Below are 19,379 nucleotides of genomic sequence, written 5' to 3'. Positions count from 1 at the left end.
GTGAAAAGAGCAGAAAATAGAAAACTATTTATTTTCCCACCCAGCCGAGGAACTGCACAGCTGGCAAAGGCATTGTCTGAATTCCATTTTCAATTTTCTCATGCTCTTCTCCTAAATTGCATTTCAAAGCAACTGGGATAAACACGTCAGCATGCTACAAGCTGTACATTTCCGTGTGTGTGTGTGAGAGAGTGAAAGAGTTGCTCTCCGTCTCTCCACACTGGTCTACAACCAGCGATGTAGTGCAGCCGGAGTGCGGGGGAGCGACGCTCCCTCACTCTTTTCAATTTGACAATACACGGAGCGGGTAAAACCTTTTCTGAAAAATGTATTCTGAACAATTGTAAATTCATTTAATTTAATTACGACTAAAATGTCATGAAAAACAAGATAATGACAAACCAAATAAAGATTTATTTAATGTCTTCTCTGTGATATTTTGATGGTTAGGATGGTTAGCTGAAGCTGAAAAGTCATAAAAGAAAATGTCATGTGCCAAACCTCCGAGCGCACCACTAGGCACCACTAGGCACCACTAGAAAGGCTAAGTGTGATAACACCATCTGTTCTAATTCACTCACAAAACAGTGATTCAAGAAGATCTACATTCATATTCCCATGAAACTCATTGAGATCCATCAAATGGCTGACTTGGAGATGCAGTTTGGACGTTTCACCGGTTAAATGACTGACAATGATGGTGGCTTATTTTGACTTCAGGTAGCCTATTCCTAATTATATGTTTGAGGGTATTAAAAATGGAACATTTTCTTGAGGAAATATGAGTGGGCATAGGCAGACGTTGCAATTGAAATGCATCAACCAAGACAGGCTAATCAATTGTCTACATCTGTCGGTACAAACTTTGAGGAAATTATGACGTCATTTACAAAAAACTGCACCACTGTCTACACCCATGGACCTGCATCTCAAGACTGTCTCAAGGCAGATGTAATTTACATCCTGTAAGTAACGGCAGCCATTTTGTGCCCATGCCCCAGAATAGAAGCACTGCAGTTGGCAGGGTAACTGCTTTGCTGGCTGACACACTCACTCTCTCAATGCATTTATTATCAGTCTCTGTCATCCATTTGGGCTCAAAACAATGTCCACCACAGACTAATTATAGGCTAGTAGAGGTCTGGGTGCTCAGACCAGTGCTGCTGCTATCGTCAATCCACAGGCTTACAGACACACACAACAACACACAGTTATGATGAAATACAATAGCTATATAAAACAAGAGAACAGAACATATGTTTCACTGAATGACACCACCACATCCCAATCAGAGCAACTTCTTGAATTCCCATCTCCGGATCTGTCCCTCCCTCCCTCCCTATATGTTCTACTAGCCTGTTTCCACGGTGATTAAGATTAATTTGCAGGATTCCCAGGAAGGAATAATCCCTCACACGCCGTGTAACACAGAGGTGCTCCTGGCAGGAACGTAGGGAGAAAATGGAATCCAGCAGAGCGGGGCCAATAGTGTGACACTGACACACACACACACACACACACGTAAAAGAAACGCCTGAAACTAGATTCTCTACATCAGGGGCCCCAAATGGCAGAATTTAGCCCGCGGGTGGTTTTATTTGCACCCCCAAATTTTCAGAACAAAAAATGTATATTACTATATACAGAGCTCTCCGTAATTATTGGGATAGTGAAGCATTTCTTCTTATTTTGTCTCTATACTCCAATAGTTTGTATTTGAACTCAAAACTATTACTATGAGGTTAAAGTATAGATTATCTACTTTTATTTAAGGGTATTTGTGTACATACTGGTTTCACCATTTAGAAATGACAACACTTTTTATACATGGTCCCCCCCATTTAGGGGACCAAAAGTATTGGGACAAATTCACTTATATGTGTATTAGAGTAGTAAAAAGTTGAGTATTTGGTCCCATATTCCTAGCACACAATGACTACATCACACTTGTAACTCTACACATGTGTTACATCCATTTGCTGTTTGTTTTGGTTGCGTTTCAGATTATTTTGTACCAAATATAAATTAATTTGTAAATAATGTATTGTGTCATTTTGGAGTCACTTATAAAAGAATAGAATAGGTTTTTAAAAACTTTTACATTAATGTGGATGCTACCATTATGACAGATAATCCTGAATGACAGATTATTACTATTTTAAAATGTATTTATTTTGCTGGCCAGTTAGATTTTCAGATTAAAACTCAGTCTGTCGTTGACAGGAGAGATGATCAGAGGGGCAGAGTTTTTACCAGCATCATTAAGACATGGATTGAAGAATGGATATAGTTTCTCATTGAAGGTGCAGCCAGTGAAAGAGTAGATATGAGACCTGGCCTCCACATCATAAAAGGAGACCTGACCCTCCTCATAATCCACAAACACCCCCACCTTCTGGGGCTTCTCTCTCAGGGGGAGCAGGGCACTGGGGCTAGAAAGAGCCTTGTACTGTTCTCCATTCCTCAGCCAGACAGTCCAGTATCCATTCTTAGGGCTCAGTGTGATATTCCCCTTCCTGTTAATGGATTCTCTGGCCACTCCTACATCCCAGTCAGTCTTCCCCTTAACTGTCACCTCATAGTAGAATCTACCTGAAGAGAAACCCTTCTTTCCTAAGACATTTACACTTTCATCAAACCTCTTTGGGGTATTAGGACGATTTGTTTGTGTGTTTCTATATCTCACTTGTTTCCCATCCTCAGACAGGATGAGATTGGGATGTGCTGTATCAGAGTCCAGAGTCACATCCACTGCATACTGCTGAATCCTCTTAAATTCAGCACCAACACACAGATCAACACACAGGCTTTTCATTAAACTTATAAGAGTCTCCTCCAGCTGAGACACAGCTCTCCTCATAGTCCCCACACACAGATCACTGTGAACACTGATCCTAGACCAGTCCTTGGTGGGTGGAGGGGTGCAGAGGGATGGAAAGTTCTGTAGGAGGTAGAGGTGGTCCTCAGCGTGTGAGAGCTGCTCCAGCTCAGTGCTTCTCCTCTGTAGCTCAGTGATTTCCTGCTCCAGCTCTTTAATGAGCCCTTCAGCCTCCCTCTCTGCTGCTTTCTGCTTCTCCTCAATCACCTCAATGAGCTCAGCCTGGCTTCTCTCAATGGAGCGCACCAGATCAGTGAAGACCTGCACACTGTCTGATATCTCTCTCTCTGCCTCTCTCTTGCTGAGATCTACTGAGTGTTTGATCTCCTGAACCTTCTGCAGTCGTTTCTGGATCATATGCTGAACTTCTGCCTCAGTCGTCCTCAGCTGAGCCTTCCTCTCTCCACACTCTTCCTCTATAGGGACAGTCGCATGAGTCTTGTGGTCTGTCTCAGTGCAGAACTGACACACACAAGTCTGGTCACTCCTACAGAACAGCTCTAGAGGTCTGTCGTGCTTCTTACACATCCTGTCTTCCAGGTTCTCCACAGGGTTGATCAGCTTGTGTCTCTTTAAGGCTGGGACTCTCTGATGAGGCTCAAGGTGAGTCTCACAGTAAGAGGTCTGACACACCAGGCAGGACTTCAGGGCCTTGACCTTCATCCCAGTGCAGATGTCACAGGGCAATTCTACAATTATGTCAGGGCATTGGTGTGGGCTGCTGGTAGCTTTAACTTCAACTGTCTGTCTGAACTGAGCAGCCATCTCAGAAATGAAAGTATTGACAAACAGATCTGGTCTCCTATCAAATGTTTTTTTACACATTGGACACTGGCACAGGTCACTGGTATCCCAGTATCCACTGATACAGGCCTTGCAGTAGTTGTGTCCACATGGAATAGAGACTGGCTCAGTGAACAAATCCAGACAGACAGAGCACAGGAACTGCTCTTCAGACAGGAGACTGCTGGAGGTGGCCATATCTAGACAGACACCAAAGGTGAAACCATAAAACATTTAGTGGAATCAATGGAATTCATTTTCCACTTGATAGATTCAGCTTTAGAGTGGTCAATATTGTCTTACATGATATTAACAAATGTTGATACATGACGTTACAACATAGATACATCTTATAACTATAGGATAAAAAGTGTAACATAGTAGAATCTGGACAAATAAGTAAATCTAGACGGTAAACACAGTAAACGCTTATCTTCAACTTAACTTTCCACGTCAATCTCTCTACTCACCTGTATGTTTTCGTGGATGATATCTTTGTCCTTTCTGTTTGTGGTGTCAAAGGACAGGAGAGTCAGAGTATAGTCTGAATGTATTGCTGTTTAATAGATGTATGAAGTGCTGGAGAGTTTGGTCCTGTACACAATATACTGTGTCTCTCTACTTTAGTTTCAGTTCAGCAAGTTGACGTCAATAATGCTCCTCCTCACCAGATACTGCTGTGTGGTTCTCTTCCTGGAACAGTTAACCCTTTACATGGCTGAACTTTGGAACTGATTAATTTTAATTGTCATATTAATTAAAACAGTACTGAATAAACCAGTACAAAAGTCAATACAGCTTTCACATTACTCTTCCTAGAATCACTGCAGTCAACACACACACACACACACACACACACACACACACACACACACACACACACACACACACACACACACACACACACACACACACACACACACACACACACACCGTGTAGAGGACTTGGGGCAGTCTGTCTCTGACCCCTGCTGTTCTCCACTCCCACAGCCAGCATTCACAGGCCACGCAGGCACCAATCAACATACACACATACACACCCGCACCACAGCACCAGCTCACTGCCAGGAGAGAACACAATACATTCTGCTGGAATAGGTTCGTTCACCTCTCGTTCTCATACTAATCTCACCTGTAACTCCCCCTCCTCTCTTCCCTCTCTCTCTGTATTATAGAACCAGGAACCATCTGACAAGAACACTGCTCTGTCACCACACACACTATAAACCCTGACAAGGTTACTGTTTTATGGGGTAAAATCATATTTTCCACAGAGGGCAGACCAGGCGGTATGAGTTTTCCATGATGCCATTTATGAGGAGCAAGACCAGACAGAGAGCTGCCTGAAACCCTCTTACAGAGAAACAGTGTAACAAGGCTTCAGGTCAGTGAAATCCCATGAGAGGGCAGAGAGAAAAGATGGGAGAGTGGGAAGAAAAGAGGAGAGTGAGAGGAGAAAGATTGGAGAGAGAGAGAGGGAGAGGGGAGGAGAGTGATTGGAGAGTGGGAAGAAGAGAGGAGAAAGGGAGAGGGGAGGAGAGTGATTGGAGAGAGGGAAGAAGAGAGGAGAGGGAGAGGGGAGGAGAGTGATTGGAGAGAGGGAAGAAGAGAGGAGAGGGAGAGGGGAGGAGAGTGATTGGAGAGAGGGAAGAAGAGAGGAGAGGGAGAGGGGAGGAGAGTGATTGGAGAGAGGGAAGAAGAGAGGAGAGGGAGAGGGGAGGAGAGGGATTGGAGAGAGGGAAGAAGAGAGGAGAGGGAGAGGGGAGGAGAGTGATTGGGGAGAGGGGAGGAGAGGGGAGGAGAGGGGAGGAGAGGGAAAGGGTGCTCTGTTGAAAGGGATCCATGTCTATGGCAGCAGCACAACACAGGAAGTTTCCACTGTTTCTGACCAGACAACACAGACACATACTGTATACACACACCAGCATAGCCACACACCAGCACAGTGGCGCTGGCACACACACACACACACACACACAATAAGTGAGGTGACACTAAAACCCCACCCTGAAATGGCTGATTTAGATAAGAGGAGTGTGGGATATCTAATACCTCCACTATCCCATCTCTCCCTGCGTCAAGAAAATGTTGCAGTTTTAAAGCAAATTTTCTGCAATTCTACTGATTTTATCATGGGTAGATTTTTTTGGTGCAGTTTTACAGCTAATCTCCTGCAATTCTACAAAAAAATGTTAGCTGACATGAGTTAATTGAGTGACTGTCAGTGACTAACGAGAAACATTTCTAAACAAATTGTAACCAAATTTGGAAATCGCACCTTGTGCATTCTACTAGTCCAACTTCTCAACAGTAAATTGAGCCCCTGAGTGAAATCAATGATATATGGTATGGATAAAAGGATTGACAGTCCATGATGTCAGCATCACCATAATTTGAAGCTATAGGCTACATTGTGGTTTACTAGACATAAATTGTTTACAAACAATGGAGTAAACCAATATAGTATTTTGAGGTTATCAATGATATTATTCAATAATCAATGGATATAGAGCAGGGCTCTCCAACCCTGTTCCTGGAGAGCTACCGTCATGTAGGTTTTCACTCCAACCCTGTTCCTGGAGAGCTACCGTCATTTAGGTTTTCACTCCAACCCTGTTCCTGGAGAGCTACCGTCATGTAGGTTTTAACTCCAACCCTGTTCCCTGAGAGCTACCGTCATGTAGGTTCACTCCAACCCTGTTCCTGGAGAGCTACCGTCATGTAGGTTTTCACTCCAACCCTGTTCCCTGAGAGCTACCGTCATGTAGGTTTTCACTCCAACCCTGTTACTGGAGAGCTACCGTCATGTAGGTTTTCACTCCAACCCTGTTCCTGGAGAGCTACCGTCATGTAGGTTTTCACTCCAACCCTGTTCCTGGAGAGCTACCGTCATGTAGGTTTTCACTCCAACCCTGTTACTGGAGAGCTACCGTCATGTAGGTTTTCACTCCAACCCTGTTCCTGGAGAGCTACCGTCATGTAGGTTTTCACTCCAACCCTGTTCCTGGAGAGCTACCGTCATGTATGTTTTCACTCCAACCCTGTTACTGGAGAGCTACCGTCATGTAGGTTTTCACTCCAACCCTGTTCCTGGAGAGCTACCGTCATGTAGGTTTTCACTCCAACCCTGTTCCTGGAGAGCTACCGTCATGTAGGTTTTCACTCCAACCCTGTTCCTGGAGAGCTACCGTCATGTATGTTTTCACTCCAACCCTGTTTCTGGAGAGCTACCATCATGTATGTTTTCACTCCAACCCTGTTTCTGGAGAGCGACCCTCATGTAGGTTGTCACACCAAACCTGTTTCTGGAGAGCTACCATCATGTATGTTTTCACTAGTAGACGACGACCGGTCTACTACCGATGCACATTTGTGGCCTGCTGGTCATTTTGCAGGGCTCTGGCAGTGCTCCTCCTTGCACAAAGGCAGAGGTAGCGGTCCTGCTGCTGGGTTGTTGCCCTCCTACGGCCTCCTCCACATTTCCTGATGTACTGGCCTGTCTCCTGGTAGCGCCTCCATGCTCTGGACACTACGCTGACAGACACAGCAAACCTTCTTGCCACAGCTCGCATTGATGTGCCATCCTGGATGAGCTGCACTACCTGAGCAACTTGTGTGGGTTGTAGACTCCGTCTACTAGAGTGAAAGCACCGCCAGCATTCAAAAGTGACCAAAACATCAGCCAGGAAGCATAGGAACTGAGAAGTGGTCTGTGGTCACCACCTGCAGAACCACTCCTTTATTGGGGGTGTCTTGCTAATTGCCTATAATTTCCACCTTTTGTCTATTCCAATTGCACAACAGCATGTGAAATTTATTGTCAATCAGTGTTCCTTCCTAAGTGGACAGTTTGATTTCACAGAAGTGTGATTGACTTGGAGTTACATTGTGTTGTTTAAGTGTTCCCTTTATTTTTTTTAAACAGTGTATATCTACAAATCACTGAACCCTCTGCTCTCTGCGCCCACCACTCCTAGTAAACCGTGACATGAGACGAAAACCTACAGTAGGGTAGCTCTCCACGAACAAGGTTGGAGAGCCCGGATAAAGATAATTAATTTAAATATTCAAACAGCTGTAAACACAATTGTGGGCCTAAGGACAATTGCCACCTTCTCAAGGATATTGTCACGTTCCTGACCTGTTTTCCTTTGTTATGTATTTGTTTTAGTTGGTCAGGGCGTGAGTTGGGTGGGTTGGTCTAGGTTTGTTTTTCTATGTTGGGATTTTTGTGTTTGGCCTGGTATGATTCTCAATCAGAGACAGGTGTGTATCGTTTGTCCCTGATTGAGAGTCATACTAAGGCAGCCAGGGTTTCACTGGTGTTTTGTGGGTGTTTGTTTCCTGTGTCAGTGTTTGGGCCACACAGGACTGTTTTCAGGTTAGTCACGTTTGTAGAGTTTCGTAATTTGTAGTGTTTGTTGTTTGTTCATTAAAACATGAATACCTACTACTCCGCATCTTGGTCCGATCCATGCTCCTCCTCGTCTGAGGAGGAGAACGACTACGACAACCTTAACAGATATTGTTAAAAACAGAGGTTGAGAGATGTCCCACTAAAATATTGGTGAGAAAGACATTTTATACTTAGGGCATTGTACTAGTGTTTAACAAAAGGATGACAAATTTAACTGCAGATACAACAGGAGAAACTGTAAACGTGATGAAGTGCCACCTGTCCTCCTCACTCACTCTTTGTGGATCGGTGCTTCTGTTTGTGATGTCAAAAGAGACCCAAGACCAGACGTAGACTTCTGCAGATATTTATTTTGAAAGACTGCAAGATAAATGTCTTTCCATATTAGTTTCACTGTTGAGGAATGTTTATTTGTTTCACCAGCAAAATGACATTAAAATCATCCTCCTTGATTTTCTTCTTCTATGGTATTACGGCGGTTAAAGTTGCATGCCGCTGCCACCTACTGTAGGGGTGGTAAGCTATAGAAAAATATACATAGTAAAAAAATATATATTAATAATAAAACATCATACAATAACAATATATATACAAAAAATCCCCACCCACCACATATGATTTGATAATCCAAATCACATCCCTACACAGACTCAGGGGCCTGTGTGGACGGAATATTCATCAACAGGATTCCTTGTAATGCTGTAAAATCCCTGAGTCCCAAAAAACTTTCAGCCACACTCACAACGATGCCCATTTTGTCTGATTTCTTCTTTGTTTGCGCTGTGCAGTTTATAACCAATGCAATAAACATTACAAAGTCCAACTTTTTAACAGGCAACCACTGGGTTTCCTCACTCCATCCAACCATAGGGGTAGTCGGCGTGCACCAACCACTCCATCCAACCATAGGGGTAGTCGGCGTGCACCAACCACTCCATCCACCATACGGGGTAGTCAGCGTGCACCAACCACTCCATCCACCATACGGGGTAGTCAGCGTGCACCAACCACTCCATCCACCATACGGAGTAGTGAGCGTGCACCAACCCCTCCATCCACCATACGGGGTAGTCAGCGTGCACCAACCACTCCATCCACCATACGGAGTAGTGAGCGTGCACCAACCCCTCCATCCACCATACGGAGTAGTGAGCGTGAACCAACCCCTCCATCCACCATACGGGTCAGTCGGCGTGCACCCACCACTGGGCTTCCTCACTCCATCCACCATACGGGTCAGTCGGCGTGCACCCACCACTGGGCTTCCTCATTCCATCCACCATACGGGTCAGTCGGCGTGCACCCACCACTGGGCTTCCTCACTCCATCCACCATACGGGTCAGTCGGCGTGCACCAACCACTGGGCTTCCTCACTCCATCCACCATACGGGTCAGTCGGCGTGCACCCACCACTGGGCTTCCTCACTCCATCCACCATACGGGTCAGTCTGCGTGCACCCACCACTGGGCTTCCTCACTCCATCCACCATACGGGTCAGTCGGCGTGCACCCACCACTGGGCTTCCTCACTCCATCCACCATACGGGTCAGTCGGCGTGCACCAACCACTGGGCTTCCTCACTCCATCCACCATACGGGTCAGTCGGCGTGCACCCACCACTGGGCTTCCTCACTCCATCCACCATATGGGTCAGTCGGCGTGCACCCACCACTGGGCTTCCTCACTCCATCCACCATACGGGTCAGTCTGCGTGCACCCACCACTGGGCTTCCTCACTCCATCCACCATACGGGTCAGTCGACGTGCACCCACCACTGGGCTTCCTCACTCCATCCACCATACGGGTCAGTCTGCGTGCACCCACCACTGGGCTTCCTCACTCCATCCACCATACGGGTCAGTCAGCGTGCACCCACCACTGGGCTTCCTCACTCCATCCACCATACGGGTCAGTCGACGTGCACCCACCACTGGGCTTCCTCACTCCATCCACCATACGGGTCAGTCTGCGTGCACCCACCACTGGGCTTCCTCACTCCATCCACCATACGGGTCAGTCGGCGTGCACCCACCACTGGGCTTCCTCACTCCATCCACCATACGGGTCAGTCGGCGTGCACCCACCACTGGGCTTCCTCACTCCATCCACCATACGGGTCAGTCTGCGTGCACCAACCACTGCCTCTATTTCTTCAGTTACATCCTTTGCTCTCACTTCCAGCCCCACTCCAGAGATAACCCCCATGATAGGTGCCCTGCTTCGCAGATCCACACACAACACATTACAATTCTATATCTTTTTCAGGGGCAAAGCACGCACTTTCTGCTCCTCGGACACACAAAACCCCCAAATAAACAAATGGATTATTATTTTCTCTTCAAAACGGATCTCCCAGATATCTTGATCGAACAAGAACCCTCACTGGCTAAAGAACAGTCAGAACTAGGCTTGGATTTACTATTCCCCACGGCAACTTTACTTATCGTTTCCCTTTTTGTTTACCACTGTAATCCATTCCTTCTCTGTCTCATCACTCGATGGTCCATCAGTTTAAAAACCTCCTCCTCCGTCATCTTTCCAGTGAATTTCCTCCCTGCAGCAGTCCTCCTCCCCTCATAATACTGCCATGAGCTTTTATCTTCCTGGAATAGAGTTAAAGGGCAACTCCACCACTTGTCAACCTCATTTTCATTGTCTCACAATACCACTATCAACGTACACTACACGACCAAAAGTGTGTGGACACCTGCTCATATGAAGTTGGTCCCCCCTTTGCTGCTATAACAGCCTCCAGTCTTCTGGGAAGGCTTTCCACTAGATGTTGGAACACTGCTGCAGGGACTTGCTTCCATTCAGCCACAAAAGCATTAGTGAGGTTGGGGCACTGATGTTGGGTTAAAAAGTTATACACGGTCACATCAAAGTTAAAACATTTTTTAAAAACTGTGATTTTCAAACACTATGAGATTCGCGGTGACGTGGGGAGCAAGAAAATACCCTCCCTCTGGCTAGAAACTCATTGCAGGTTTTGAAAATCTTTTTTTTTTTTACTTTTAAAACCTACTGTACCCTGTGATGTCACAGAGGATTTTTTTTTGATCCCTTATCTTTTTACGGGTCATAAAAACTCACAATTTTCACATAATATTCTGTAGACACTGGTTTCGTGCTGAATATGAGGTTGAAAAGGGGAATAATTGCCCTTTAACCCTTTACATGGCTGAACTTTTTCTCTCAGGTGCTTATTTATAATTGTTTCAAGTTTGGATTTATGGCATGGCATGGGTTTAACGTCAACAATCAGATGTCCTGTCATATCTGTCTCTCTTTCATTCCTCTTCATTCATTCACTCACTTGTTATCTTACTCTATTCACAATGAATGTGCAGACAGGCAGACAGACAAGTTGCCATAACAGGTGACTTTATTTGTAAAGCATGAAATATGATTTTTGATACGCAGGGTAGCCTAGTGGATAGAGCGTTGGACTAGAAACCGAAAAGTTGCAAGATTGAATCCCCGAGCTGACAAGGTAAAAATCTGTCCTTCTGCCCCGGAACAAGGCAGTTAACCCACTGTTCTTAGGCAGTCATTGAAAATAATAATTTGTTCTTAACATACTTGCCATAAGAAGTTAAACAAAGGTTAAATAAAATAATAATAATAATTGTGGTGAGGAGACAGCAAAACCACAAAATAAACACACCATTTCCATATGATATCCACCTCAGCATACCTCCACTATTCCAAACGGATGTCATAGCCATCACTATTGTAAACATCGGGGACAGCAGGCCTACTAGAAAGAATTAAAATTGATTTCATTTTCTAAAAATCCTGAATTTTACTCCAGGCACATCCCAGTTCATTATAGGCGGATCAACATATATATACAGTGCAAACAATACATGAGCTTAAAAAACAAACATATCGCTTATATAATCTCATGATCAGAAATTCCTCTGAAATGTAACTCCCAGATATGAATCATACCTTGTTATGATCCTGGAGAGATGTTCTCATATCTAACAAGGCTGCTGCATACTGTAGGCTACTCATCATGTCTAACAGACTGACATGATGCTGATGATAACAAACAACCACGTCAGTAGGAATATTACAGTGAAATGTTCTCTGATGTAGGACAACACATTAAATGTACACATTTCAGTACATTTTCAGGTTTAACATCATTCTGTGTCATTGACAGGAGAAATGATCAGAGGGACAGAGTTTTTACCACCATCATTACTACAGAGACAGAAGTATGGATAGAGTTTCTCAGTGAAGGTGCAGCCAGTGAAAGAGTAGATGTGAGACCTGGCCTCCACATCATAAAAGGAGACCTGACCCTCCTCATAATCCACAAACACCCCCACCTTCTGGGGCTTCTCTCTCAGGGAGAGGGGTACACTGGGGCTAGAAAGAGCCTTGTACTCTCCATTCCTCAGCCACACAGTCCAATATCCATTCTTAGGGCTCAGTGTGATCTTCCCCTTCCTGCTGATGGACTCTCTGGCCACTCCTAAATCCCAGTCAGTCTTCCCCTTGACTGTCACCTTATAGTAAAATCTCCCTGCAGAGAAGCCCTCCATTCCTAATACACAGGGACATGTAATAAACATCTTTGGGTTGTCAGGGAGATCCTGTTTCGTGTCTCCACGTTTCACTTGCTTCCCATCCTCAGACATGATGAGAGAGGCATGTGCTTTATCAGGATCCAGAGTCACATCCACTGCATACTGCTGAATCCTCTTCAACTCAGCACCACACAACTTCTTCACTTCACTCATAATGGTTTTCTCCACTTCAGACACAGCTCTCCTCACAGTCCCCACACACAGATCACTGTGAACACTGATCTCAGACCAGTCTCTGGTGTCTGGAGGGGTGCAGAGGGATGGGAAGCTCTGGAGGAGGGAGGTGGTCCTCAGTGTGTGAGAGCTGCTCCAGCTCAGTGCTTATCCTCTGTAGCTCTGTGATTTCCTGCTCCAGCTCTTTAATGAGCCCTTCAGCCTGCCTCTCTGCTGCTTTCTGCTTCTCCTCAATCACCTCAATGAGCTCAGCCTGGCTTCTCTCAATGGAGCGCACCAGAGCAGTGAAGACCTGCACACTGTTTGATATCTCTCTCTCTGCCCCTCTCTTGCGGAGATCTACTGAGTGTTTGATCTCCTGAACCTTCTGCAGTCTCTCCTGGATCATCTGCTGCACTTCTGCCTCATTCTTCCTCAGCTGAACTTTCTTCTCTCCATACTCTTCCTCTAGAGGGACAGCGTCATGAGTCTTGTGGTCTGTCTCAGTGCAGAACTGGCACACACACATCTGGTCAGTCCTACAGAACAGCTCCAGGAGTCGCTCGTGCTTCTTACACATCCTGTCTTCCAGGTTCTCCACAGGGTTGATCAGCTTGTGTCTCTTTAAGGCTGCGACTCTCTGATGAGGCTCCAGATGAGTCTCACAGTAAGAGGTCTGACACACCAGGCAGGACTTCAGGGCCTTGAGCTTCATCCCAGTGCAGACATCACAGGACACTTCCACAATCATGGCAGAGCATTGGTCCAGGCTGCTGGTAGCTTTCACTTCAACTGTCTGTCTGAACTGAGCAGCCATCTCAGAAATTAAAGTATTGACAAATAGATCTGGTCTCTTATCAAATGTATTTTTACACATGGGACACTGGCACAGGTCATTGCTATCCCAGTACTTTGTGATACAGGCCTTGCAGAAGTTGTGTCCACATGGACTAGAGACTGGCTCAGTGAACACATCCAGACAGATAGAGCACAGGAACTGCTCTTCAGACAGGCAACTGCTGGAGGTGGCCATATCTAGACAGAGACCAGAGGTGAAACCATAAACCATTTCCTGGAATCAGTCAGTTCTTGATAGATTCAGCTTTAGAGTTGTCAACATTGTATTATCTGATGATATTAACAAATGTTGATACATGATGATACAACATAGGTACACGTCTGATAAGCGTCGATTGAAAAGAGTAACATACACAGGAAATATACACAGTAAACACAGGGAAGCTTAACTTTCCACGTCAATCTCTCTGCTCACCTGTATGTTTTTGTTATGTCTGTCCTTTCTGTCCTTGGTGTCAAAGGGTAGGAGAGTCAGCGTGTAGTCTGAACGTGTAGCTATTTAGTAGAGTTCTGAAGTGCTGGAGAGTTTGGTCCCGTAAACAATATACTGTACGTCTCTCTACTTCAGTTTCGCTTCAGCAAAGTCATGTTGAAATGCTCCTCCCCGAATGATACTGCTGTGTGCTTTTCACTTCCTGGATTAGAGTTAACCCTTTACATGGCTGTTGTCTGTATCGGATTCGTCATATTGATTAAAACAGTGTTGAATAAACCAGGACTAAAGTCACTACAGCTTTTACATTACTCTTCCTAGAGTCACAATGTTTGAATCACTGCGGTCAACACACACACACACGCACGCACGCACGCACACGCACACACACACACACACACACACACCACACCTGGTCCCTAGCTGTGTGTTGCCGCTTTCCATGTCTGTTGTCTGTAACTTGTGAGGTGTGGAAACACTTTGTTGCTTTTATGAATTTTGTCTTGCTGCTTTTTGTTCTATGTTGCTCTGCCTGTATGCTACGTCTTGCTTGTCCTATGTTGCTATGTCTGTATGCTATGTTGCTATTGTCTATATTGTAATTGTTTTTAATAACCTGCCCAGGGACTGCGGTTGAAAATTAGCCGGCTGGCTAAAACCGGCACTTTTACTGAAACGTTGATTAATGTGCACTGTCCCTGTAAAAATAAAATAAACTCAATAAATAAACTCAACACACACACACAATACACACACACAGTGTAGAGGACTGAGGGCAGTCTGTCTCTGACCCTGCTGCTCCTCTTCACTCCCACAGCCTAGAATTCGCAGGCCACGCAGGCATGAAGCTGACAGTTTACCAATCACACACCTGCACCATTGCAGGGGCATCACTCACATTAGGATCCACCTGATTCTACAACATCAGACAGCCAGGAGAAAACACAATACATTCTGCAGGAAGAGGTAACCTCTCTTTCTCGTACTAATCTCACCTGTAACTCCCCTCCTCTCTTCCCTCTCTCTGTATTATAGAACCAGGAACCACCTGACTTGAACACTGCTCTGTCACCACACACTATAAAACCCCGACAAGGTTACTGTTTTATGGGGTAAAATCATATTTTCCACAGAGGGCAGACCAGGCGGTATGAGTTTACCATAATGCCATTTATGAGGAGCAAGTCCAGCAAAGAAATAAATAGTTCAATAAAAGTTCAATAAAAAATAAAAACATTTAAAAGACAAGACAGGGAGATTCCTGCAACCCTCTTCCAGAGAAATAGTGTAACAAGGCTTCAGGTCAGTGAAATCTCATGTGAGGACAGAGAGGAAAAGATGGGAGAGAGGAAAGAAGAGAGGAGAGTGAGAGGAGAGAGGGGAGAAGAGGAGAGGGAGAGGAAGAGGAGAGAGGGGAGAAGAGGAGAGGGAGAGGAGAGAGGGGAGAGTTGAGAAGAGGGGAGGGAGAGGAGAGAGGGGAGAAGAGGAGAGGGAGAGGAAGAGGAGAGAGGGGAGAAGAGGAGAGAGGGGAGAGGGGAGAAGAGGGGAGGGAGAGGAGAGAGGGGAGAAGAGGAGAGGGAGAGGGAGAGGAGAGAGGGGAGAAGAGGAGAGGGAGAGGAAGCTTTGTTGAAAGGGAGCAATGTCTATGGCAGCAGCACAACACAGGAAGTTTCCACTGGCTCTGTCCAGACAACAAGGTCCATATACACACACACACACACACACACACACACACACACACACACACACACACACACACACACACACACACACACACACACACACACACACACACACACACACACACACACACACAAAAGTACTAAGTGAGGTGACACTGACACCACACCCTGAGATGGCCGATTTAGATAAGGGGCGTGTGGGATATCTAATACCTCCACTATCCCATCTCTCCCTGCCACACTGACACTAAATACATGTAACCAGATAATAGAGACAGGTTCTCAGGGGAAATAAAACCAGAGAGAGAGAAAGTGAGAGGGAGCTCCTGTGAAAATTAACCCAGTATTTTTCCACTGCTTCCACGTTACCAGAGTACCGTAGATAGTACAGGTGTATAGTATCTACAGTCTACCAGAGACATGACAGGTGTATAGTATCTACAGCTCTGGTGAAGCCTAACACGACATACCTGCACTTAACACACCACCGGACAGAGTATGTGAGTATACACAACACTATACTGACGAAGTGGACCGGAATGTGTGTGCATGTATGTAAGACGCACACAGAGGCAGGGAAAGAGGAAGTCCTAATTATAGCAATACAGAGAGGATAATGACAAACTGCTCCCACTTTCCCTGAGCTATCAACATCTCCCGACACACACACAGACACAGACACAGACACAGACACAGACACACACACACACACACACACACACACACACACACACACACACACACACACACACACACACACACACACACACACACACACACACACACACACACACACACACACAGAGAGAGAGAGACATAACACATATGTACAGGTCTCTTTCTATTGGCTAAACTTTGCTTCAGTTGGAAAGTATACATACTGTATACATAGAGAAACCATGATGAGTTACTCTCATTAAAGTGCATTACAGAACAGAATAGAGACCTAAGCCTGTTTTTACCCGACTGAGGCTTATACTGTACAAAGGTACTGTACGAGTACACAAAACAGTGCTATGATATTGAGCCAGTCAGTATGTGTTTGTATGTGTGTAATCTGCTCCAGGCTAGGCTAGGTTAGGGTGTGGTGGTCGTTTGTTGTGTTCAGGTGAGAGACTTTCCCCTGTGTGCCTGTTGAGTCTCGCCCTCACAGACGATAGATCTACTTCCAGGGAGGAGGACTGTAGACTGTCTGCTTTCACCAACCACCGTGAGAACACACACACACACTACTGGTATGAGAGAGAGAGAGAGAGAGAGAGAGAGCGAGAGAGCGAGAGAGCGAGAGAGAGAGAGAGAGAGAGAGAGAGAGAGAGAGAGAGAGAGAGAGAGAGAGAGAGAGAGAGGTGGGGGACATCTATGCTGACAGGCCACTCTCTCGTTGAGGAAAACAGGATAGAAGACTTCTGCCACGACATCATGTAAACCGCAGGCTCCAAATCTGCCTCTCTCTCCTCCTGTTCTGCACTGTACATGCCTCTTCAGTCATCAACATGTTTAGCCCAGCGTCCAATCCCCCAACCAAAACCAGCCAGGGGAGGTTTGAGAATCCAACCAGAGCAGTGCTAGAGGGGTAAACACGGCATCTGTTTAAGGATGAAGCTGTCTAAACCAGTGACATGAAGGCCCACACACACACACACACAAACACACCACACACACAGAATCACACACACTGGTAGAGGCACTGACACAGAACCACACACAGAATCACACTCTCTCACACACACACACACACACACACACACACACACACACACACACACACACACACACACAGAGAGAATCACACACACAGAATCACACTCACACACACACAGAATCACACACACAGAATCACACACACACACACACACACACACACACACACACACAGAATCACACACACTGGTAGAGGCACTGACACAGAACCACACACAGAATCACACTCACACACACACACACACACACAGAATCACACACACACACACAGAATCACACACACACACACACACACACACACACACACACACACACACACACACACACACACACACACACACACACACACACACACACACACACACACACACACACACACACACACACACACACACACACACTCCTCCGCTCCACTGACACCACATTACAGCTCACAATAGCTCAGTTCCATTCATCCCAGTTATGTCCCAGCCTGGCGCCTGTACAACTGATATCTGCATGCACACAGTTCCCTTCCCAACATCCCAGCCAGATCTCTGCATCAGCATTTAACAGGTATGCCCTGGGTTGGTAATGACAGTATTGTGAGTTTACAAACTCTACAGTACTCATCAGCCTGGGAAGAAGGTATTACCATACAGGAGGTGGAACTATTAACCCATACGGGAATGAAGGTCTGTGTCTCCTGGCCTGAATCCAATGGAGCACATCTGATCAGTCAGATAACTGGTGGCTTGAAACCGCAGCAGAGATGCGAGGAGCATTGCAATGGGGTGATCGTGTGTGTGTGCGCGTGTGTGTGTGCGTGCGCGTGTGTGTGTGCGTGTGTGTGTGCGTGTGTGTGTGTGCGTGTGTGTGTGTGCGTGCGTGCGTGCGTGCGTGCGTGCGTGCGTGCGTGCGTGCGTGTGTGCGTAGTCCTGTAGGGCAAGGTTACGGACGGTGGTATTGAGGATACTAAGATGCCCTGGTATAAGCTGTAGAGACAGTTGACAGGTCAGAGGCTGAGGTGTCTGGGGAGAGCAACCATTTGACCGCCAATGTTAACAGCTGGTCTCGCTGTGGTCTGACAAACACGAAAAAGACATTACAGACATAAATATTTTACAATTGACATAAATTCTGACAACACACACACAAACATATACACACAGCTCGGATTCTATTCATTTTCCTCTCTCACGACATCCTCAGTCTTTCTTTTCCTCCCTCTCCTAATCTTCCCATTTTTTAATTGCATCTTCTTCCCATCTCTCTCTCTCTCTCTGTGTTGGATCTCTTCCAAGATACAGAGAGAGAGAAGGCAAGAGAGGGAGAGACAGAGAGAGAGAGAGTGGGAGAAAGAGAGAGTGAGAGATACAGAGAGAGAGTGGGAGAAAGAGAGAGCGAGAGAGACAGAGAGAGAGCGGGAGAAAGAGAGAGCGAGAGAGACAGAGAGAGAGTGGGAGAAAGAGAGAGCGAGAGAGACAGAGAGAGAGTGGGAGAAAGAGAGAGCGAGAGAGACAGAGAGAGAGCAGGAGAAACAGAGAGACAGAGAGAGAGCAGGAGAAAGAGAGAGCGAGAGAGACAGAGAGAGAGTGGGAGAAAGAGAGAGCGAGACAGACAGAGAGAGAGCGAGAGAAAGAGAGAGCGAGAGAGACAGAGAGAGAGCGGGAGAAAGAGAGAGCGAGAGAGACAGAGAGAGAGTGGGAGAAAGAGAGAGCGAGAGAGAGAGAGCAGGAGAAAGAGAGAGCGAGAGAGACAGAGAGAGAGCGGGAGAAAGAGAGAGCGAGAGAGACAGAGAGAGAGCAGGAGAAAGAGAGAGCGAGAGAGACAGAGAGAGAGTGGGAGAAAGAGAGAGCGAGACAGACAGAGAGAGAGCGAGAGAAAGAGA

The 19,379-nt window shown here is 46.0% G+C and overlaps 2 protein-coding genes and 1 pseudogene across 2 annotated transcripts in view; all 3 read right to left on the bottom strand.

Moving 5' to 3' along the window:
- Window positions 1-19,379, bottom strand: part of chst11 (carbohydrate (chondroitin 4) sulfotransferase 11) — a gene marked incomplete in the record, with an annotated part of 75,630 nt that overhangs the window by 13,141 nt on the left and 43,110 nt on the right.
- Window positions 1,743-4,480, bottom strand: LOC129838744 (E3 ubiquitin-protein ligase TRIM39-like). The gene is made up of 2 exons (XM_055905901.1): window positions 4,132-4,480; window positions 1,743-3,861 (listed from the first exon to the last, which is right to left on the bottom strand). The coding sequence occupies exon 2, from the start codon at window positions 3,857-3,859 to the stop codon at window positions 2,186-2,188; it is 1,674 nt and encodes a 557-aa protein (XP_055761876.1). The 5' UTR covers window positions 3,860-3,861; window positions 4,132-4,480; the 3' UTR covers window positions 1,743-2,185.
- On the bottom strand, window positions 11,449-14,255 carry LOC129838745 (E3 ubiquitin-protein ligase TRIM39-like; annotated as a pseudogene).

The sequence above is a fragment of the Salvelinus fontinalis genome, chromosome 39 (assembly GCF_029448725.1).
Source record: "Salvelinus fontinalis isolate EN_2023a chromosome 39, ASM2944872v1, whole genome shotgun sequence".
NCBI lineage: Eukaryota > Metazoa > Chordata > Actinopteri > Salmoniformes > Salmonidae > Salvelinus > Salvelinus fontinalis.
The sequence above is the reverse complement of the archived record's forward strand: the minus strand, read 5'-3'. Positions and strand labels throughout refer to the sequence as shown.

Coding starts and splice junctions, on each gene's coding strand:
- LOC129838744 (XM_055905901.1), bottom strand. CDS start 3,859: ATGGCCACCTCCAGCAGTCTCCTGTCTGAAGAGCAGTTCCTGTGCTCT.